Source organism: Arabidopsis lyrata (genome assembly GCF_000004255.2).
Source record: "Arabidopsis lyrata subsp. lyrata unplaced genomic scaffold ARALYscaffold_5, whole genome shotgun sequence".
NCBI lineage: Eukaryota > Viridiplantae > Streptophyta > Magnoliopsida > Brassicales > Brassicaceae > Arabidopsis > Arabidopsis lyrata.
In genome coordinates, this window is record NW_003302551.1 from 11630919 (window position 1) to 11654035 (window position 23117).

The 23117-nt window shown below is 32.2% G+C and overlaps 4 protein-coding genes and 1 long non-coding RNA gene across 5 annotated transcripts; 4 read left to right on the forward strand and 1 right to left on the reverse strand.

The window, feature by feature from the left end:
- The first annotated feature begins 7677 nt into the window (after nt 1–7677).
- Nucleotides 7678–9701, forward strand: LOC9313445 (putative vacuolar protein sorting-associated protein 24 homolog 2). The gene is made up of 6 exons (XM_002875660.2): nt 7678–7993; nt 8451–8527; nt 8622–8724; nt 8815–8936; nt 9021–9215; nt 9319–9701. The coding sequence occupies exons 1-6, from the start codon at nt 7882–7884 to the stop codon at nt 9397–9399; spliced, it is 690 nt and encodes a 229-aa protein (XP_002875706.1). The 5' UTR covers nt 7678–7881; the 3' UTR covers nt 9400–9701.
- A 1727-nt stretch (nt 9702–11428) lies between these two features.
- LOC110228346 lies at nt 11429–12498 on the forward strand. Its single transcript, XR_002331859.1, has 2 exons — nt 11429–11866; nt 11970–12498. It is a non-coding gene; the product is annotated as an uncharacterized LOC110228346 (long non-coding RNA).
- A 3455-nt stretch (nt 12499–15953) lies between these two features.
- On the forward strand, nt 15954–18755 carry LOC9311775 (serine carboxypeptidase-like 48). The gene is made up of 9 exons (XM_021025468.1): nt 15954–16448; nt 16769–16937; nt 17038–17157; nt 17249–17392; nt 17479–17629; nt 17727–17821; nt 17926–18184; nt 18287–18420; nt 18508–18755. The coding sequence occupies exons 1-9, from the start codon at nt 16105–16107 to the stop codon at nt 18622–18624; spliced, it is 1533 nt and encodes a 510-aa protein (XP_020881127.1). The 5' UTR covers nt 15954–16104; the 3' UTR covers nt 18625–18755.
- An 84-nt stretch (nt 18756–18839) lies between these two features.
- LOC9311776 lies at nt 18840–19947 on the reverse strand. Its single transcript, XM_021025469.1, has 2 exons — nt 19713–19947; nt 18840–19387 (listed from the first exon to the last, which is right to left on the reverse strand). The coding sequence occupies exon 2, from the start codon at nt 19379–19381 to the stop codon at nt 18980–18982; it is 402 nt and encodes a 133-aa protein (XP_020881128.1). The 5' UTR covers nt 19382–19387; nt 19713–19947; the 3' UTR covers nt 18840–18979.
- Nucleotides 19948–20671: 724 nt separating this feature from the next.
- LOC9313446 lies at nt 20672–23052 on the forward strand. Its single transcript, XM_021025467.1, is given in 2 exon segments — nt 20672–22757; nt 22759–23052. Coding segments are annotated over 2 exon segments (2058 nt in total). The 5' UTR covers nt 20672–20741; the 3' UTR covers nt 22801–23052.
- Nucleotides 23053–23117: the final 65 nt, after the last annotated feature.

Sequence of the window (23117 nt, forward strand, 5' to 3'; positions counted from 1 at the left end):
TTGGTATCAAGTTCTTTAACTTTAACTTTGGTATCATAGAATTCCATTTATTAACAAATTAATGAAGGTTAGCGTACGTACTGAATTAGGTAGATGACGTTTATCTGGGAAGAAATTTGGTGAATATAACTTTGCAAATAAAGTTTTGGTGATACGCTATTTTCTCACGTAGTAGCGATGCAAGTATAATTTTTGTTTTTGTAAAAGTGCAATGCAAGAATATAACTTTTACGTGCAATCTGTGGAGGCGTTTTGTTCTTTTTCATTTTAGTGATATATATATAAATTGTTAGTAGTCGACAGATATAGCATAATATTTTTGTAAAAATTATTTACAACTTTCCAAAATCACCATAATTAACAGAGAAGACACTCAATTTTTTTTACCGAGATTTTTGATGTAACTATGGGGGAAAATATTTTAGTTTAGCAAAAATATCATAATTTTTACGAAATTCTCATTTGTTTCGTAATTTACAAAAAAAAAAAAATGCTATTGCCTATCTTTATTTTCATGAATGACATACTATTTTACTATTATAGTGATCGACATGTAGAGATGGAGATAAAATAAACAAGAATACTTTCGTATAGAATCGCTACGACTCTACGAGAGCCGACGGATGAATATTAGTTCATGATGAAGACGAAGGTCAGGGTATTAACCAAAAATCTTGTTAATATTCTACTCATTTTAGATGCTAAACTAGAAATTATATACTGCTATTATCCACTAATGAACGGTCTGTTTTTATATTTTAAGATAAACTATATCTAAAAATAGCAAAATTATTATACAGGAGAGCGTGTGAGTTCTACTCGCGTTTCTCTCCTCTCTCCTCCTATTTTTTGATCGTAATCTCATGCACCGTGTAAGGGATTTCCTCCGACGATTCTGGCGTCGATGAGGAACCCATGGTCTATAGCGCGTCATCCGTAGTCCGTTGTACCTTACCGGCGAAATCTCCAGATCGAAATCAAGAGAGTTCGTGGCAGGGAAAAGCTTATGTGGGACGCTACCGGTAAGAGCTCTATCGGCAGTGTGGCGACGTGGAGTGAAGAATGAGGTTTTCGACGGGGAATGAGAAAAGTCGGCGGTTAGTTCTTGACAATTGGAGACGCATGAGGTTCTGTTACGGCCCGTGTTTTGATGGGGAGGCAGAGCCGGTCCGGAGGGCAAGCAAGTGAAGCCATCGCTTAGGGTCTCACATTATAAAATTTTTTTTTTGGGAGAATTTTTTTTTTTACATTAACAAAAAGGCCTAAATTTTTAGTTATGCGTAGGGTATCAAAGAAAATTTTGAAACTTTGGACCGGCCCTGTGGGAAGGTCTACGGCCGGTAAGGCAAAGCTATGCAACCGTCGATGGTTGTCTTCTTCTACTCCCTACTACTTTATCTCTCTCACGACTGAACTGTAGTTTTTCGATGGTACGGTTTTGATCGGTTCTTCTTCTTTCTCTTCATAGCTCTATGGTTGCGGGATGGCGATGGTCCAGTGTCTTCTACGTTCGACTCCCATCTTCCTGGCTCACCGGTGGTCCTGTTTCGGCGAGTATCCGCTGATTCGTGGGAAGGCGGCTCGAACGGTTTTCCGATAGAAGATTAGGGTTTATGTGTTCTTGGTTTAAATCGGTTATCTGCTAAGTTAGATTGGTTTTATTTTCGGATCGGTTTTGGTTTGGTTTCCTGGTTTGGATGGTGTAATTGGATTGGATCCTAAGAGCATGATTATGGGTGGGTTCTTAGTATTTGCTCTTAGCAATATTTAAATAATTTATTTGTAAAAGTGATTGTTAAGAGATAATATTTTTGAGTTAAGATTTTTGTGTGATTAATGGTAGGCTCTTAACATGTGGTTCTTAAAAAAAAATTAATATAAAACAAAAATTCATAATTATAGAAAATTTAATAATTGTTACAAATTAAAAAAATTATAACATACATGAGATACAATTTATAACATACATAACATAAAGCATAAATGTTTTAAACTTAAGGGTATTGCTGTTTGGCCTATTCCGAAAATAGCCCAATTGACATATGTTTTTAATAAAATTGTAAGCTTTTACAAAAGAAAAATAAAAAATAATAGAAAAAGTATCTCATATTTAAAGATATTTTTTTTAACAAAAATGAGGAGATAATAAATTAAACTAAATTTAAGTAAATAAAATGAAAAGGACAGATAACAATAAGTCATTAAAATATAATAAAATATGTGATATTAAATAAAAACAGTTAATAGTGATCCAGTTTAATATGATTTGAAAGGATACATCCAAAATATTAGTTACTATTAGAATTGAATGAAATTAAAACGATAGGATCTGAAAAGATTTGTTATTCATCAATCAGTAAATTATACTAACATATATGACAAACCTTTAATTTAAAAAGCATATATGTCTAGCACTTACTATTATCTAGTTTTGATTCTGAAATTGTTAAAAATATCCCTTTTGGTGTGCCATTTTTCAAAAATGCCCCTTTTAGATGTCCATTTTAAAAAATGCCCCTTTTAGATGTACATTTTAAAAAATGCCCCTTTTTAAATCTAAATTTTTTATAAAGTTTTATTAGGTTTATAAGGTACTTATGGATTGTAACTACTACTTGAAGACTCGATCCAAGTATTTATAAGGTTTTATAAGGTGTTTTTAAAGGTTTTACAAGTTATTTTAAAGGATTTTTAAGGTTTTTCAAAGGTTTTACAAGATATTTTAAAGGTTCTTAAAGGTATTTAAAATGCATTTATAAGGTATTTATAAAGTATTTATAAGATTTTAGAAACATAGAAATGTAGTTTGTGTATGTTTTAATAATATTACATACATATTTGGGTAAATCTTATATTTTTAAGAGCATTTTCATAAGGTTTTAAAAAAGGGGTACTTTTGAAAAGTGGCATTGAAAAAGTGGCATTTTTGCAAAAGCCTTCATTTTTTCTCGTATAACCTAATTTTGAAAAAAATATATATACAATTGGAACGATTTCTCTCATCTTAATATTCGATCATTATAACATCTCACCGAAAAAATACTCTCTACAGCAATATAACGATAAGATTATTTCTACAATGATGTTATATGAACTAGGATATGACCCGCGGTGTACCGCGGGTTAATTATTTGATTTTAATCTTTTTATAAACTGATGAATTTGTTGTATATAATATTTTTTTGTTGTACACCGCGGGTCACATGCGTTGTAACTAAAAATAGAAATTTTAAGTTGTATTTGTTTTGTTTAGTGTTTAAAATTGTATAATTGTATTTTGATTTGTTAATCCTACTATTTCACCCGTGATATATTGTCCCGTATTAATATCAATCCAAACCCGTCCCACCATATAATCCATTCCCGTAAAATTAAACATCATTTTGTTATTTCTTTTAATAACGCTTTTATTTAAAAGACATATAATTCAAGTCAATTTAAAAGTTTGCTTTCAAATGGATTCCATAATATATATATTTAAATTAGTGTGGGTTTTTGTACCAACCCGTAAAAATAATTTATAATTGTATCTTAAAATACTAAATAATTGTATTTTGATTTGTTAATTTTAGGATTTCAACCGTGGTATATTGTTCCCTTTTGGATAATTGTAAAAATTAAGGAAATATCCGAATGACTCATTTCCGGGACAGAGTAAAAAAAAAATATGACCTGATTAAACGCGCAAATTTGTTCTTAAAAAATATTAATATAGATTGTACACATACTTTTTTCTTTATCGATTGAGTAATATATGTCTGTTTTAAAAAATTTAAATCATAGCGTATTGCAAAAAAAAACGGAAATTTTATTAACTATATAAATTTTATAATAATTCAAAATAATATAAATATAAGATCATATAAAAGTGAAATAAGAATCATATATTTATGTTTAAATTAGGTAGAGAAGTTTTAGGAAATTAGCTCAAATTTGTTATATTAGCATTAAATCATCATATTTGATTTCCTTATCTATAAAAATCATAGAGAATATGCCATAAATAAAGAGTTCATGTATAGTAATTAGTTGAATATATATATATATATATTTTTAGATTTTATTAAATAATTTTGTTTTAAAATTTTGCCAACATTTAAGGGAAGATCCAATTGAAGATTTCCGGGTCAAAATTGAAACAAAATTCGACCCGATTAGGATCCCTTAAAAGTGTTGCAAAAATGTATAGTAGATGTTAAAAATTCTCAAGAAGAACAACGATATTATTAACCAAGTGGTAACGGTCCGTGATTTCTATTTGAGAAGTTCTCTATTGGGGCAGAAATCGATTCCCATAAAACGTGAAAGTATATAATCACTAGATTTTAACCCGCGGTACATCGTGGGATGATTTAATTTTAAAGTTAATATAAAAGTATTTTGTAAATTGTATCTCTTTATAACATATTTATTTATATTATAGTTTACAATTGTTATTAAGTAACGGTATACCACGAGTCTACGAGACAACTATTAATAAACTGAAGATTTAACCCGTATTAAAGTGGTATATAAATATTGATTCAAATTCGTCCGCCATATAAATCCTTTCTAAAATATAACCCGTTCCATAATTTCTTAACCCGTCCCGTGATTTTTTTTTATTTTAAAATTTAATGATTATTTATTATTTATAAAATTTTACAATACATATCATTCTCTAAGACATTTATATTTTAATAAACTAAAGATTTCATATGTTTTAAAGCGGCATGTTAATGATATTTTAAAATTTTATAAATATTGTTATTAAGTAACATTATACCACGGGACAATTTTTGGTTTTATACAATCTTTTCTAAATGAGACTGATTTAATATGTCTAATATTTGTGGTATTAAAACAAAAGATTTAATCCGTATTGAAGCGGCGGATTAATGATATTTTAATCTTTTTATTATTGTTGATTCAAAAACCCGTCCCGCCAAACCCGTCCGGCCAAAAAACTCATTTATTTTGTTAATGTTCTTATTTATGATATGATTCTGAATCATTGTCTAAATATTTTAATCGATGTAAAACGTTGAACACACATTTTCGTTAACTGGATAATATATGTCCGTTTTTTAAATTTCGAATCACAGTATATGCAGAAAAAAATTGAATTTTTTTTTTTACTTTATGTATTATCTGATGATTCAAAACAGTTAAAAACAAATCAAACAAAGATGATAGGAGAATCATAATTATAAATCTTAATCAAATCTTCTAAATATCTAAATTATTAAATATGGAATATCCGGTGTATGAGTTGGGTTAAATATAACCCGATCCAACAAATTTTTTGTGAAAGAATTTTGAAAACGGGTCAGATATCCGATATACCCGGAAATATTTTTACCCACCCGTCATCAAAGTATTGCAAAAATACTAGTATAGATATTCTTATTTGGTCAGCCAAAATAGTGTCATATCATTAAAAAAACCCGGTGAATAGATTACTCGACGGGTACAATCACCCAACAAAATTAGTTGGATATATAGTAAGAACCCGGATCACCACTGGTTAAAAAAACAACAACGTAGTAAATCATTTCTTCTTTCTTCTTTTTAGCTACGATTCAACAGAAATACATGTGAGGACTAACAAAATATTCTTAGAACATGTTACACCACACTAGCATAGTTACGTTAATCCAACTTTGAAGCTCAAAAAAAAGCTTTTGAACATTGTCTACAAAGTCAATATGAAAGAATAATAATTTAAAAGGATCATTAAAAATAATTTTGACAAATAATTTGGTAATGTGAATAGTTAGTTATTCGATCTTCCTAGAATAGTGGAAACGTTTAGTAGGAGAAAGAGGGCAAAAGTCTTTGAATGGCTATTACATTTCCAATAATGTCTTCAACAAAATAAACCAAACAACACTCGCCAATGATTGCTCCATAGTTGTTAGTAATGATTTGTTTATTAAAGTTGATAATAATTAACAAATCAATGATCACGTTACTAAAAATAAATAAAGCAATGACCCGATGGCTCCTTTTTAAAACAAAACGCCGGATATTTTAAGTGGTTTTCAGTTTTCTTGTTGACAATGACTATACTAATAATAATATATATTTCGAAAACAGTGTACTCAAACTGCCGCCATATAAACAAAAATCTTAAACAGTGTAAACAAACTTAAAACTCTCCTCATTTGCGTTCATAATTAAAAAAAAAAAAAAAAGGTTGTAACATAATCTTGAAATACTAGTCCATCATAAAAAAAAACATTTTAGCCAAAAAAAAAAATTAAATCTAAATAAACAGTTGAGATCCTGATCTCAAATGAAATGAAAAAATTAAGTTATCTAGGACAATATTCATAGTTTTCAAAAAAAAAAAAAAAAAAAAAAAAGGACAATATTCATATGATTAATGTCTATACTATAAAATATAAAATAGAAATTATCTGTTGTGATTTTGATAAATATGGAAAACTATATTATAATATGTAATTTTTTTAGTAGAGATGTAGTTTTATACTTTTTCAATATTATAGTATATCATATTTTCAATCATATAATATTAAATTAGGACCCACCCGATGTACGGGTTTTTGATTTTTATTATAATATTAAATTTAACAAACCGAATTAAATGTTTCTCGTAGTTGAATGTTATTTAGAAATATTTTTAAAAAATAATAGAAAATAATTTACTTAATAAAAAATTTATGTACATACTCCTTATGTGGGTGTAATTTCTAAAGTAATACCAGTTTTTAAAATGCATTAAAATTTATAAAGTAAAACGTAACAATTATATTCTAACATCCTCACTAAATTCATTCTTTTCTTTTTTTTTTTTTTTTTTTTTTTTTTTTCTGTTTTCACTTGCGAATAAAATTACAATACACCCATAAATACAATTTGTATCCAACTAAATTAATGTTAAATAACTTATATTGTTCTTTTGAACTTCAATGATCATTTTTTTTGGTTCGTATCCATGCTGAATAAATTAAAACTTTTTGATAGATGTCAAAAATCGACCAATAAAAGTTTATTGATAGATGTAAGAACTAAACACTTTGGAATTCACTGTATTTATATCCAAAATCTTCAATATATATATATTTTTTTTGTCGTCTAGATTTATTATTAATTGCAAATTGTGAGAACTGTTACATAGACGATTCTACAACTGACAATTCATTCTGACCCTTACTAGATCCACGACAGACTACACTTCCTTCTTCATGATCTTGATGAATATCTTCAATGATCCACGACCTGGCCAAACTTCCTTCTCTGCGTAGAATCCTGGCGAACGGCTATAATTGTACATCGCTGGAGATCTCCTGCACACTTGCCTCCATTAATCTACAAATTTGTTAATAAATCGCAATATCTGGGACTCGAACCCCAGACCTCTTGGTGTAGAAGCATTAATCAACCTTTAGTCAACCAATGGGTCAAGGGGGCTTCCACCTTCAGTATTGTTTTAGTAACAAAATAATTGAAGTAAAAAAAAAACTAATTTTTGTTTTGCGTGTTTTGGAATTGGAAAATCAAAAATTTCAAAAAGAAAGAAATCAAGAAAGTGATGAACATACTAAAACGGAAGCAAAACATTCGTCAGTAAGAAAAATAAATTTGGGCCTACCTCAAATTCAATTTGAGTTCCTATCTCCAAATTTGGGCTTTCATTATTATGAAACGAAGAAGCCCAAAGTTGGACCTATTTTATAAACACTGAAAACATTCGTACTCAAAAGTGAAATTTTGAAATTTTGAGGACTCTTTGTCAATTTTCATGGATTCTTCTTCTCTCTTTGGGCTGAAGAAACAGAATTTGAAATGCTATATATATACTAAACAAGACAAAGTCCAAAGAACTCTTTGTGTTTTTGAACTGGAAAATCAAAAATTTCAAGAAGTAAGAAAGAAATGAAGAGAGTGATGAAATTCTTTAAGCGGAAGTCTGATCCTAAGCAAAAGCTTCGAGATTGGCAACGAAAGCTACGTCAAGAAGTCCGTAACATTGAACGCCAAATTCGAGGTTCTTGTTGCTTTTTTCTTGTATTGATCAGATTCTTAGGAAAGTTTCGAACGTTGAGGAATTTTATTAGTTATATTTATGATTTAGGTTGATGGGTATCTTTGATTTAAAGGGTTTTAGATTAAAGATCCAACTTTTGAGAATTTGTTCTTCATTGGAGTTTCAAAATATCGATTTTTTCTTGTATTGATCAGATTCTTAGGAAAGTTTCGAACTTTGCGGAATTTGGTTAGTTATATGATGATTTAGATTGATGGGTATCTTCCAATTAAAGGGTTTTGGATTAAAGATCCAATTTTTGAGAATTTGTTCTTCATTGGAGTTATGATCGAATGATGATGACTATTAAAGTGTGTTCCTTTCTTACGAAATTGCTTCAATTTGATCATTTGGGTTTGGGTTTAGGGTTTAGGGTTTGTGGATTAGGGTTTTTACTTAGTGAGAGTTCATTTTTCAGATATTGAGAGAGAAGAAAGAAATGTACATAAAGCTATCAAAGACTCGGTGAAGCGGTATGATATGGTCACTGCTAAGGTAAAGTATGAAACTTTCTTAGCAAATCTGAGCAATGGTGGAAGAAATTGGAGTTTTAAAGTGTAAAGGCTCTGTTTCTCTGTTTTGTGTTAAGGCACTTGTTAGGGAAATAGTGAGATCGAGAAGAACGGTTAAGCGGTTATACGAGAATAAAGCGAAGATGAATTCAATATCAATGCATCTTGGAGAGAGTATTGGTAATGATCAAAAGCTTTACTTGGTGTTTTTCATTGTTGTTATATGATGTGGTTTTTAGATTGTTGTTTACATTTGTTTTCGTGTTGCAGCGATTTCGGGAACAGTTGGGCTTCTTTCGAAGAGCGGTGAGGTTATGAAGCTTGTTAATAGTCTAATGAAAGCTCCAGATATGGCTGTGACAATGCAGGCATTTAGCAAAGAGATGACCAAGGTAGTTAATTTATGCATAAGTGCAACGTTATCTCTACGAACTAAGCTCTTGTCTACCGCTTATCTAATGTGAAGATTTATGTAGGCTGGGGTTATTGAAGAGTTTGTAAGTGATGCGGTTGATAATGCCTTAGATTCTGAGGATATCGAAGAGGAGATCGAGGAAGAGGTTGATATGGTATGGACTGCCATAGCAGGAGAGACTGCAGCTGAGCTCCCAGAAGCAGTTAGGAAGGAAAAGATAAATGTACTAGCGCAAAAGGCGGGAACTTCACACGGGGTAAGAGCTCTAGCAGTTGAATGATTGCAAGTACATGAAAAAAGATGGGATAGTTACATATTGGGAGATCAAATATGAAAAGGAGAAGTATACTGTATTGCAGGAAGATGCAATTGCACAAGGAGTTGATAATGAAGACGAACTAGAGGACATTAGAGCTCGGCTCGCCAATGTTAGATTTTGACTGATATATACTGGATCATACTTGTGAGTCTTTTCTTAGAACCATTTTTTATTCTTGGTCGATATCTGAACTGGACTGAAGTGATGAAAACAGGGAAAGATCAAAGCTTTTGGTCAGTGATTGTGCCATTTGTATAGATACTAAAGAAAGTTGAGTTTTAGTTTTAGCTTCAGTGTTTGTTTGGTTTGGTTCTTTGGAAAGTTTTTGGATTTGGAGTAGGAAACTCATTCGGTTCTGGTTCGTCTTGATTTGATTTAGTCCGGTTCGATTAAATTTGGTTAAAATTTGATATATTTTGTTTATTGATTTGGCTATATACTAATTGCATCATCATTTCAAAACCAGATGATATTTTTAGTCATTCCTCTGGCATTTCCCTTTGATAACTGATAAGTGATATGCAGTTCCCTTTGTTACAAAATCATATCCCATTTTAAGAAATTAGAGTAGATACCATTAGTAGCGAAGTAAAGGTGTTTAATTGGTTTATATTTTATAATATAAAATACTACGTATTTGGGTTTAGACGATTGGTGTGTAATAAGTTGTACACACAAACACAATTAAGATGTCAAGGTCTTAAATTTTCAGTCTCTAATAAATTATGGACTAAGAATCACATGTCATCGGTGGAGGAGTATATTAAGCATGAAGGAATGACGATTTTTTGTCCAATTTAGATGGTCATTCTATAATTTTTTTTTTTTTAAACGTTCTTATTATCATTCATTACATTTTCTAAATATTAATTCAATATCTTTATTAGTATCAAAATATCCATTCAGCAAATTACCTGGGATCATAATATTTTTCCTAGGTGTATTCGTGAATATATAAGTGTATCTATACATTAACTCATTAAGTGTGATTTTTTAAATTCATTCTATGCAACTAAGTATATACATAAATACTTGGTTGCATAGAATGTATATAAGTAAAATACAGAATTATCATGTATCTTGGATTTGTGAAAGACAAAATTTCTTCGAGGAAATGTCATGTTTCTGTTGTGGTCTAAATTTAATATTCTAGTAGGCACAAATTGTGCATAAAGCAAAGGTGTTATATTGATGATATAAAAAAAAAATGACGTTACATAAAATATAAAATTATTATAAAATATAGATTACCGAAATTTGGACCTGTCAGTTTCATTTTTATTCTAAAATTTGACCAATAAAAAAACTGAAGACGAAGCATACTGCAGAATGTAGTTGATCGTTTTTTTCTTAAATATTGCTTCGTTTTATTTATAATCCAAAATTACCCTATTTGTCGATTGTTTGGAAAACCAATAAAATATAATGGGTAATTAATCTACTTTATATTTTTTTTTCTTAAATAAATGAGTGAATAAGTGAAATACATAATATGTGAATTATATAATACTCCCTCTATTTCATTTTAAGTAATGTTTAAGGTTAGTTTGTAAAAAAAAAAGTAATGTTTAAGGCTTTTGCATACATATTAAAAAGATTATATAAATTTCATTTTTTTTTACTCATAAACATTATTAATTAAAACTAATTTAACCAATAAAAAGCATACTGCAGAATATAAATGATAAAAAAAAAAATCAAATACATTTAAATTTTTGTATATAAACTTGAAAAATATATTTAGCAAAAAAAATACATATAACCTTTAAAACATAGTTTAAAATTAACCAAATTTTTTTTCTTAAATATCATTTAAAGTAAAACGGGATGGAGTTATAAGATATCTATTAGGATAGAATGAAAAACCACGAGTGAAGCAAAAGTTAGGTCGGTCAGCAAGGGAACATAAGTCGCATATATTATTAGTTGGGGATAACTGTTTACATCATCTTCTTCACTTTCAGTTTTGTGTTTACATAAGACAGTTTTAACAACAACCAAAAAAAATCTGGAAGAAATAAATACAATGGTTACATAAGACAGTTTTCGCAACACATTTATTAATTCCGTTTAATATTTTTGGTGCTCAGTTTTTAAAAATACTATACTATAATTTGGTTGGAAAAAAATGAGAAGTTTTAATCAATACAATAAAAACACTAAGAGTCTCTCCAGGCCTGACACCTCAGCTTTTTAAGCTATTCTCAGGTTGACACCTCATTAAAATCATCGTCCAATGAAAACATTTCAGTTAATACAACTCAACATTTATCAGCCAGTAAAATTTTTTTTTAAAAAAATTGTTGCAAAAAGTATAAATGGCCGAAGCCTAATTAAATAGTTTGACAGCCCATATTGGTTAGCTGTTTACATAGAAAATTAGAAATCTTATTGAACCCATAATTAAAAGTCCATTTAGGTAAGTATCTCAAATCGTAGAAAATAAATCGGTGAAAAAATTACTGTCGTTCATTGAAGAGAAAACCAAAGCTGCATAATCTTACTCACCAAACCCGAATTGGATCGAGAAACCGATATCCTGTTTTGATTGTTGATCTCATGATTCTGGAGATCGAATTCGTAAAACTGTGAGAACTCCGATGAAGTCTATTTTTCATTTCCCTCTACTTCACTTTCTTCCTCTTCTCTCCTCAGAATTCCTAGCCGCTCTCCTTTGTTTATTGTATACAGATCCAACGATGTTTGATCCAACATAGCACCGTAGTCCACCAACGGAGCGTGATGGTGGAATCGTGGCTAGATCGGTTTAAGGACAAAGTGGTGGTGGTGTGAGTGAGTAAGCTAAAGTGAAGAAGATTGTGTTTGAGATAAAATTGGAGTATTTTTATGCTTCTGTTGAGTTTAAGATTATGAAGGAGTTGAAGAGTTTTACTGATTTGGGTTTGAAAGAAGCTAAAGCATTGGTGGAGAAGACTCCTCCGATTTTGAAAGCTTGATTGTCTAAAGAAGAAGGTGAGAAGATCGTTGAGAAGTTGAAAGCATTTGGTGCTAAAGTTGTTTTTGGAGTAGAATCATCAATTTGTTTTAACGTTTGTGTTACTTTAAAAGCTTCCATTTTTTTTTTTGTTCCATCTATGAGCTCATGATACAAGCTAATTAAGGAGTTTCTTAAAGTCATAGATTACACTTGCTCTATATTTGGTTTGAGAGATGAAAAAAGGATATGATGAATTTATTCAATAGAAATCATTTTTTTCCTCGCCATGGCTTTTGATTTTCTTTGAGCTTTCCACAAAACATTGTGTTGTAAAATTCTCTCCTATTTGCCAAATCACCCATCATCAATTCCACAAAACTCTTTTAAAATACCTCTGCAATTATCACTTTAAGTTTTTTTAAAATGGACTTCGATGGTCTTGTGGTACTTGGTGGAGATGACTCCAATACTAATGCTTGTCTCTTTGCCGAACACTTGGTATTTTTTTTAAGTTGGTTAAAATGAATGAGATTCACTTATCTCTGTTTTGTGTTTTGGTGATTGGTTTCCCATTTAGTTTTCAAAGCTAACAACATGAAAACTCGGGTTAGTGGATGTCCCAAGACAATCGATGACGTTTACTGTGATTTGATATTATAAAACTGGACTTGAGATTAGTTCTTGAACCAAGATCCACCAATTACTTATATAAATGCAACTAAAGAAATTGTATTCAAAGATATAAAAACTCAACTTTCGTTTAAATCATTATTGATGAGGATTAATCTTATACAATGGTTTTATGAATAAAAGTTATAAAAATCATATTGATATGTAAATTCAATTAATATTCGATGCTTAAGGTAGATATCAATTAACAAACTTACATTCAAAATAATACCCGCAGCGAAGCGCGGGTTTCGTCCTAGTACCTCTAAAACCAAAAAGGTTTTTATGCCTTGCACACAACAAATTATGAGATTGAGAATCTGAGAGGCCGACGTAGGTCTTTCTGATTTATATTCTTGAAAAGGAAAACAAAGGATTTATTTACACTAAATGTGGGTCATCATTCATCAACATTATGTATATTGGATTAATAACTACAAGATTCTTATCTGCTATGGAGACTAAAACAGAAAAAAGTATTGATAAAAATAAGCAAAAATATATGAAAGGGAATTAAAAAAAAAGTATTTATAAATAACTAGAATGGGATGAAAATCCAGAAGAGGAAAAATGTTTACAAAAAGATTTTATGCGGATACATTTTAGCATTGCGTGCTAAATTATCTGTCTTTGTGAGTCACATAATATGATCTACTCTGGCAATATTTTGGTACCCAATGTAAGATAATGTCACACAGTTAAAGCGTGACATACTGATACTTCGCTACATCACAAGTTTTGTTTATTCATCTATTTTTTTAAGGTAGAGAAAAACTTGAGTGTGAGGAAGATTCCTAGGATGAGATGAGAAATGTTGAAGGTGTAGTTGTGTAAGTTGATGTAATACAAGTATCGGATCTTCAAACATTAAACTACATAATCATCAACTTGCGCAAAAGATAACTTTATTATAATGACAATTATAACAAAGAAAGGAAATAGATTTTACAAAGAGGTTGACAATAACATTTTGGTGATAAAACCATGTTGTGTATACTGTGGTACATATGTTTGATTATTTTTGTTAACTGATGTTTTGACTAAGTTATATTTCCATTATGGTTTTTAAAGTTAGATCATTGATCCGTAATAGGATGTCATTTTGTTGCTGATACTTTTGATCATTCATATGGATGTAGAATTTATTTATTCTTCTCCATAGTTTAGACATATGAAGTCAACTATAATGTATATGTTCAAGCTAAAACTTTTTTGATTTAAGAGCGTTGAACCATATAAAATTCTATTTTAAATGCTCTATTTTTTAAGCTTTTTTTTATTTAAGAGCGGTGAAATATACTGAAATCAATAATAATGCCAATACATTCTCTATCATTTAGAATTATTTAAAATTTCTATTTTAAATGCTCTATTTTAAATGCGATTGGTTTGACTATTTTTGTTTGGATTTCATGTGTCTAATGTGTAGCAGAAGTTGGTCACTAGAGTTTATCGTTTATACTATGAGTCTCTACTTTGTCGCTATTTCAAAAAGATTAACAAAGCGTAATCCGAGAAATCCCACTAATCTTCTCGGATGAGTATACTTGTCGTCAAATAGTACATTCACTGAATTTTTAACAAGCATAAAGAGGTCATTGTACAATTGGGAAAAATGTATTGACACATCAAGTTTTTGCATCTCCAAATTTTGCAAAACAAGTATAGCAAGAGAATAATGATGGAATCCTATATATAATATGGCCAATATTTGCAAATTTTTGTACTATGGAAAGGAGGGAACTTATTTTTAAATTTTAATATAGAATTACATTTAATGGCTGTCAAAAAAAAAAGAATTACATTTAATGAAAGAATAATAAAAAAAAAACAGTCGAACTGCCACATGTGAAGATTCTGGTTAATATTTTTGTAATTATAATACACACACATACAAAATCAACAACAACATTATTCAGGCATTAACAACATTAATTTCCATCGTTAATCGCATTTTGGTTGGTGAAACACATACGCCATTATAGTGCATTGATTTGTCCATGTCTAAAGGATTCTTCAATCCAAACACAATTTTATACGCAAAGATTTGAATTAAAGCAAGGATTTGGACAGAATGTACGCAAAAGCAAACGAGATAATAGCTAGCGTTCACACAATTTACACACTGTCTTTGTCTCTGTCTTTTTCTAACCGAATTAATTGCAATTGCGAAAATTTATGTACATATGATAAAGAAAATTAAAGATCCTAATATTTCGGTAGGTACGTGTATCCATCTTAATTTAATTTTGGTGTCTGAGTTTTTTTAAAACAAGAGCAATCATATTCACTTTTCCTCGAAAGAACAAGTGGGGTTTATCACAGTATGAAACTATAAAAAGAAAACAAAAGGAAGTCTTATGAGTGGCTACAAATTAAAATAAAGGTGAATTAAGTAGGTATGTAACGGAATTGACAGAATGTTTTGGAGAAAAGTCATTGTGAATTTTCGTAAATAAATGGTTGTGTTTCATCTTGAGTAATTTTTAAAAATATAATAAGTCATAGAAATCTATGATATTCATTAACATAAAAAACAAAAACTATGATATTTTAAAAAAATTACACATGAAAGAACGAATCACACATAATAAAAAAAGAACGAATCACAATATTTATTAAAATTCTATTCGCTATGTTTTCATATAATAATCGTATTAGTCTTATATATTACATTTTCACAAAATAGTTATCTAGTCTAAGTTTTAAAAAATTTGAATTATAATTTCTAATGGTTGCGACGGATATAAGGAATAAAATTATTTACGGATGATACCGTTTTTGTTTTATCATTATTAAATTATACTTTATAATAGAGGAGACACAATATAAAACAAATCCATTACGAACCATTTAAAAAGGTTAATATACAATAGATAATTTTCGCCTAAAAAAATGGTTTAGACATTAGTTTGTTAACGGTTTAATCCGCTCCGCTCACAACATTTATTCAACCTAAATGTTGTATAAGAGTTAAAAAAATGTGAAGATGATTTTCATTGATTCTAGCAACCGTCACCTTTTTCGAGGTGGCAAACAAAATAGTAAAAATTGACAATTTTCGTAAGTAAAATAAAATACTTTTAGTTTAAGAAACTAAATAACTTTTTAATATTTGATCCACGATTTGTTTAGTAGACGAACAAGCCAACTATATAAATAACATCATCGTTTCTTCAATCCTATAACCCAACAGTTCTCTCAAAGAAAACCAAAAAAATGGACTCCAAAACAACTTTTCTCACATTTGTTCTCTGTATTTCCATTTTCTCTCATTTTTCACCCTCAAGTTCCAAATCTCTCACAGAAAAGCCTTTATCTTTCTCACCGTCGGCGAGTTTGCCGACTCTCACGGCGGAGAGACTAATCAAAGGATTCAATTTGATGCCTACACGTGACGTCAATGTCATCGATGAAGACGGTTCTGAGGCTCCGAGGCTAGTCGAGAGAGAATTCGAGTTGCCGGCCGAGGTTGACCGTCGTGGCTCCGGTGGTTCTCCGTCGGTTCAAGATTTTGGTCACCATGCTGGTTACTACAAACTCCCTAATTCAAAAGCAGCCAGGTAACTTCCATTTTATTGTACCAAAACTAAACCGGTTCAACCAATACGGTTTAATTTATCCGGTTCATAATTTCTCACAATTATATAAACCAATCCGGTTTAGATTAAGATTTTTTTTCTTAACCGTTCTATTTGGTTGGTACCGATGCGGTTCACATTGGGATTTTAATTCTCAATGTCTTCTCAAAAAGAAAACCGATCCGGTTTAGTGTTTACTCTTTTTTAACCGTTCTACAGTTTTAATAATACTTGGAACCGTCTCGGTTTACTTTTGTATAATGACTAAACCGGGTTTTTCTATTGCTCAATTTCTTTCACAGGATGTTCTACTTTTTCTTCGAGTCAAGGACTAACAAAGCCGATCCAGTGGTGATTTGGCTAACCGGTGGACCTGGTTGCAGCAGTGAACTGGCTCTGTTCTACGAGAACGGACCGTTCACCGTCTCCAACAACTCATCTCTTTCTTGGAACGAATTTGGTTGGGACAAGGTTGGTTAGAAAAAAAACTGGTCAACGAAAACACGTTTTCTCAAATCTCAACAAGAAACCAAATTAATCTCAACTACTTTATTTTAATTTAATGTTATAGGCATCGAATCTAATCTACGTGGACCAACCAGTTGGAACCGGTTTCAGTTACACATCGGACCAAAGTGATCTTCGACACGACGAGGATGGTGTTAGTAATGACCTTTACGACTTCTTACAGGTTCAGTTTCAAGTTACTTTCCTCTGTTTCATTCATCACACAAAGATCATGTTTCTTGAAGAATCTTGACGTGACACATTTTTTTGTGCAGGCTTTTTTCAAAGAGCATCCACAATTTGTGAAGAATGACTTTTACATCACCGGTGAATCCTATGCCGGACATTACATTCCGGCATTGGCTTCACGGGTTCACCGTGGTAACAAGAACAAAGAAGGAACTCACATTAACCTTAAGGTAAAAAAAAAAAAAAAATCTACATTGATTCTTTTTGTTCACACTTTTGTGTTTGGCTAAAGCAAAACCTGTTTTATATATATCAGGGTTTTGCAATCGGTAACGGTTTGACCAACCCGGAGATTCAATATGGTGCTTATGCGGATTACGCGCTAGACATGAAGTTGATAACACAGTCTGATCACGATAACCTTAACCGTAACTACGCAACTTGTCAACAATCCATCAAAGAATGCAGTAAGAAACAATCTCTCAACCTCTTTTCTTTCAAGAATGATAGTAAGAAGTTTGTGAATTTTTATGAATTATGTTTGCTTCTTTTATGCGGGTTCAGGCGCGGATGGTGGTGAAGGTGATGCTTGTGCTTCTTCTTACGTTGTTTGCAACAACATTTTCCAAAAGATTATGGATATTGCAGGAAACGTAAACGTAAGCATCAAAACTGGAATTGAATGGATCCCTTTATTACTTGTTTGTTCTTGAAATAATAGCTAACAAGATTTTTCCTCTGTTTTGGTTTCTATTGTTTGAAGTATTACGACGTGAGGAAACAATGTGAAGGAAGCTTGTGCTATGATTTCTCGAACATGGAGAAGTTCTTGAACCAGAAATCGGTACGGAAGGCATTAGGTGTGGGAGATATCGAGTTTGTGTCTTGTAGTACAGCGGTTTACGACGCAATGCAGATGGACTGGATGCGGAATCTTGAGGTCGGGATTCCAGCTCTTCTTCAAGATGGAATTAAGCTCCTTGTTTACGCCGGGGAATACGATCTCATCTGCAATTGGCTCGGTACGTTTCCTTGCTATGTCCATGTGTTTGCTGACTACTAGTTACATCTCCACAAAACCGGTTAAGATGAGATTGATTGAATATATTTCTCTTGGTATATAGGAAATTCGAAGTGGGTTCACGAGATGGAATGGTCAGGCCAGAAACAGTTTGTAGCAGCCGCGACAGTTCCCTTCCTCGTAGACAACAAAGAAGCCGGTTTGATGAAGAACTACGGTTCACTTACTTTCCTCAAGGTAAACTAAACAAAAAAAACGATAAGCCGAACATATTTCTATCGATTTTAACACCTAATTTAAGTGAAATTGGAAAACGTTTTATAGGTCCATGATGCTGGACACATGGTTCCAATGGATCAGCCAAAGGCAGCATTGCAAATGCTTCAAAACTGGATGCAAGGAAAGCTCAGTACACCCACTGGTCGGACCGCTCATCAGTAAATCCAAATTCAGAACCGACTGAATTATTATGTATTTAGGAGATCAATACTTTACTTTTAAGAAAGCTAAATAACATATACTTGTGAATTATTTCTATAAATACACAGGAAACTTCATTGTTAATCTCTAACCATCATTTGAATTTTGAATGTTTTCAAACAACAAATTTGAAATATTTGGTTATGAACTTATGATTTAATCTATAATCTAAAACCTAAGAAATACTTCATTCATTGAACACTCTTTTATAACCTTTATATGTCACAAAGATTTGACTATTCCAAGTAATACAAACCTATCTCTAAGATTCCACAACAACTAGAGAAGATGACACATAAAAACAAAGCTTGCAAATTCACCGATGACCCTCATAAGAACGATCACGATACTCATCATCATCATCATCATCGTCAAAAATGAGAGTAACACCATTGTTTCTAAGAGAATTAATAACAGCCCATACCTTGGTTCGACTCTTAAACCCTTTCTTTTCGATTTCTTTCTTGATATCAGCATGAATACCTCTTCCTTGCCCATCTTGAAGCCCTTCCACTTTCAGTCTCATCGCTAAAACCTCTCCTACAATAGCCGCTGCCTTAGCATTGCAAGTACGACCACACTCCAGTGAGTTCTTGATCGCGTGCTCTACAGTTGAAGCCGTAGTCACTATTCTCCCGTTGTTTCTGTCCACTACGTTTGCTGTTATGTACTTGATCGACATGAACAACCTCAATACATACCTTTTCAAAACTGTCATTTGCTTCTACAAAATACACACAACATAAATGCATCAAAGGCTCCTTAAAAGCTTGTCTACTAGATAATGTTCTCAGAGGAATTTCGTCAAACACCTTACAGGCAAAAACATTATTCTTTGTAAACTTCAATTCAAGAGGCTTACTCTACTACCCATTTTATAAAGCTGCTAAATTTTCAAAATCAAATCGAAAATGAGAATAAATAATTCACAGCGTAGAAACGAGGAAATCAAACAATCCACGGCACAAAAACAAAAATCTCTGCCTAGATAACACGAAGTCGTGGAAGAGAAACCAACGAAAATAAAATTGAAATTTGTTCGAACTTACGTGTAAAGGGATGTCTAACTTGAGCCTAATCAAGAAGAATCGTTGCGACGAGAAAATTTCCAGAGCGCCAAGATGAACAACGACGAAGCAGGAATAAAACGAGTCGGGTCGGGTCGGGTCGGGTTCTATACCGATAACCAAGTCGGTCCAATCATAATGGGCTTTTTACTTTGGGCTAAAAATGTTTTGTACCAAACCAAACCGGTACACTAGCGTTATTTATCAAATACTCCGATCTAGAACCTCTTAACAAAAAAAAAAGTCAAAGATCAGCAAGCTACATTGGGACATGAAAATTTATATAGAAATCAAAAGTTGATTAATAATGCGTGAAAACATAAAACGACCCATGTGGAGAGCACTAATTTCAATGATTTTTGTTTTCAAGAAATTTGAAAAAACTGATATTCCCTCCGTTTCATAAAGAGTGTCGTTTTAAGGTTTTATTTTGTTTCATAAAAAGTGTCGTTTTAGGTTTTTAATATAAAATTTAATGATTTTTTATGTTTTATGACTATTAGTATTTTGCAGATTGTTTTACTATTAGGCAGATTATGTTTAGATATATAGTTGATGATGTTTTTGTTTAGAAAAAACAAAAAATTTAATGTTTTTTTAATCTGTGTGCAAAACTCTAAAATGACACTCTTTGTGAAACAGAGGGAGTAGTTGCATAGGCTAATAATTTTTTCTTATTTAGTGTAGAAAATAGGATGCTACTAATCATCTTAATGGTTGACTTTTGAATTCTGACAACCTGTAAGCTTAAGAGATTGAGCTTATTGGTTGGATAGTGATTTTCTTTCTGTATTAATTTTCTTTCGGACAACCTATAAGCTTAAATGATTGAGCCGATTGGTTGGCTAGTCATTTTCTATCTGGATTAGTTATTTAAATATCACAAGTACCATTCACAAACATAGAGGAGAGCACTAAGTTAATTACTCAAAATCTCTCCCATCTTTCCTTACCAAAAAAAAAAATTTCTGCCATCTTTCGTTTCTTAAGGTATTCTATTTCGATAATTCTATGGATCCAGAGCCGCAGTTGAAGCTCTTGTCACTCGTTACTCAACTAATGTCTTACATCGACCCTGATAAATTGGAAACGGGTTATGTGTCGGAGGTCAAATTACTCATTAGGCAAATAATCTCTCTGGTCAACGCAATGGATTTGGATTTGCAGCCAAAGCCGGAGTCGAAGCTCATGTCACTCATTACTCAAGCCATCTCACTCTTCAGCTCTATGGATTTGAATTCTCAGCCGGAGCCAATAAGGGAGTTCATATCATTCATTTCTCAAAAAGTCAACTCTATAGATTCTGATTGGGAGAAGATGTTCCTATCACTCTTTATGCTGATAATGGTATTTAAGATAGAGGAGTCGGAGCTCATATCACTCCTCTATGAGATATGCTACCTTGCCACTTCTATGGATCCACAGTGGGAGAAGTTCATTCCCTTTAGCTTTCAAGCATATGTAAGATTGAAAGAAGGAAAATTTCATGTGATTGAAGACGTCCAGAGAAACAGCAAAAAGGATTGGAATTGTCTCCCTGTAAGAAGGAAAACTATCAGTTTTACAGGAGGAGACGCTACACATTTTCGATGCGCAGGTTGCAATGGCGAGAACCATGAAGAATATAACAAGACTCCGGTTGAGATCAAACACCATCTTCATCCAAAACATTCTCTTCAGCTTGTCAAGTTGAAGGGTGGCGAGACCAGGAAATGTTATTGTTGTGATGAAGATATCATAATGATATTTTTTTATTGCTCGACTTGCGATTTTGCTATGAACATGATTTGTTTTGCGAAACCACCAGCCTTGTCTATGGACCTTCCTAAGTGGCATGAGCATACACTTGCTCTGTTTCCAAGTCAGGCTTCCTTACCTTGCAACCTATGTGCCTTGACACACTCAAGCTGTCCTTTCTATATATGTCCCCCTTGTGACTTTGTGGTCCATCAAAGGTGTATCAGCTTACCACGTGTCATAAGGATATCTCGCCATCCCCATCGTGTCTCGTTTACGGCTTCATTTGAACAAGGAGATTGGCGTTGTGGTGTTTGTCGTAGAAAGATCGACAATGATTATGGAGGCTATTCTTGCAGCAAGGACGGTTGTTCGTATGCGGCTCATTCAAGATGTGCCACACAAAGAAATGTGTGGGATGGTATAGAGCTTGAGGGAGTGCCGGAAGAAATTGAAGAAGTTGAGCCGCCCTTTGTGAGGATAAGCGATGGTATCATACGACATTTCAGTCATCTGCATCATCATTTGAGACTTGATGAGAACACATGCAGAGATTACGACGAGAATAATCAATGTCAAGCATGCGTCATGCCAATCTATTTCTGTAAATTCTACTCATGTATGCAATGCGAGTTTATTCTTCATGAAACATGTGTAAATCTTTCTCGCAAAATACATCACCCGATACATCCACATCTACTTACTCTAGTGGGAGGAGGATATGATGGTTTGATAGACTACGATTATGATAAATGTTCAGCTTGTCAATCGATGTACAGAGCTGGTTTCTTCTATGAGTGCGATAAAGAAGGATGTTCTTTCCAGCTACACGTGCAGTGCACCACAATTTCTGAGCCATTGGTCCATGAAAGTCATATGCATCCTTTATTCCTAACATCTAAACCAGGAGAGGAAAGAATTTGTTCTGTTTGCAAAAATAAAGGAAGAAGTTCCACAAAGGAAACATTCAATTGCATTGAGGAGTGTGACTTTTCTTTGTGTTTTGGATGTGCTACTTTACCTCAAAAGGTGAGGTATAAGCATGATAAGCATACACTCACTCTTTCATATGGGGAGGAGACAAGTACTATGATGTATTGGTGTGAAATTTGCGAACGAGAGATAAATCCAAAGAAGCGGTTTTATATGTGCGACGAGTATTGTTGTGTCACCCTACACATTGATTGTATGCTTGGGATGGACTTATACATGAAATCCGGTTTATCACTGAGTATTTTCCGGGGTTTCTCTCAGGCATATGTTCAACCCAACAATCATCATATGTCTCGACCTATTTGCTACTCTTGTGGGAAGCGTTGTCCACAGAAAATAGTTATCCAGTCCTCCGGATTCATTGTGTGTTCCGTAATATGTTACCGTGAGATGGTGTTACACTTGTGCGGACTCACCAAATAAGCAACTGTCCATTCTATATGTAAGGAATGCTTTATGTACTGTTTCAAGTATTGCGTCTCCTTCATATTATGTTATTACATGTTCTGTCATATACATAGCATGTGTGTTTAATCTAAACCTTGTTACAGCTTTATAGAGACATCCATAATCATTGCAAAATTTCAGAAAACCCTCTCTTGGAATAGTCAAATCTTTGTGATATAATCATATCTAAATAGTTCAGATATAATCTCA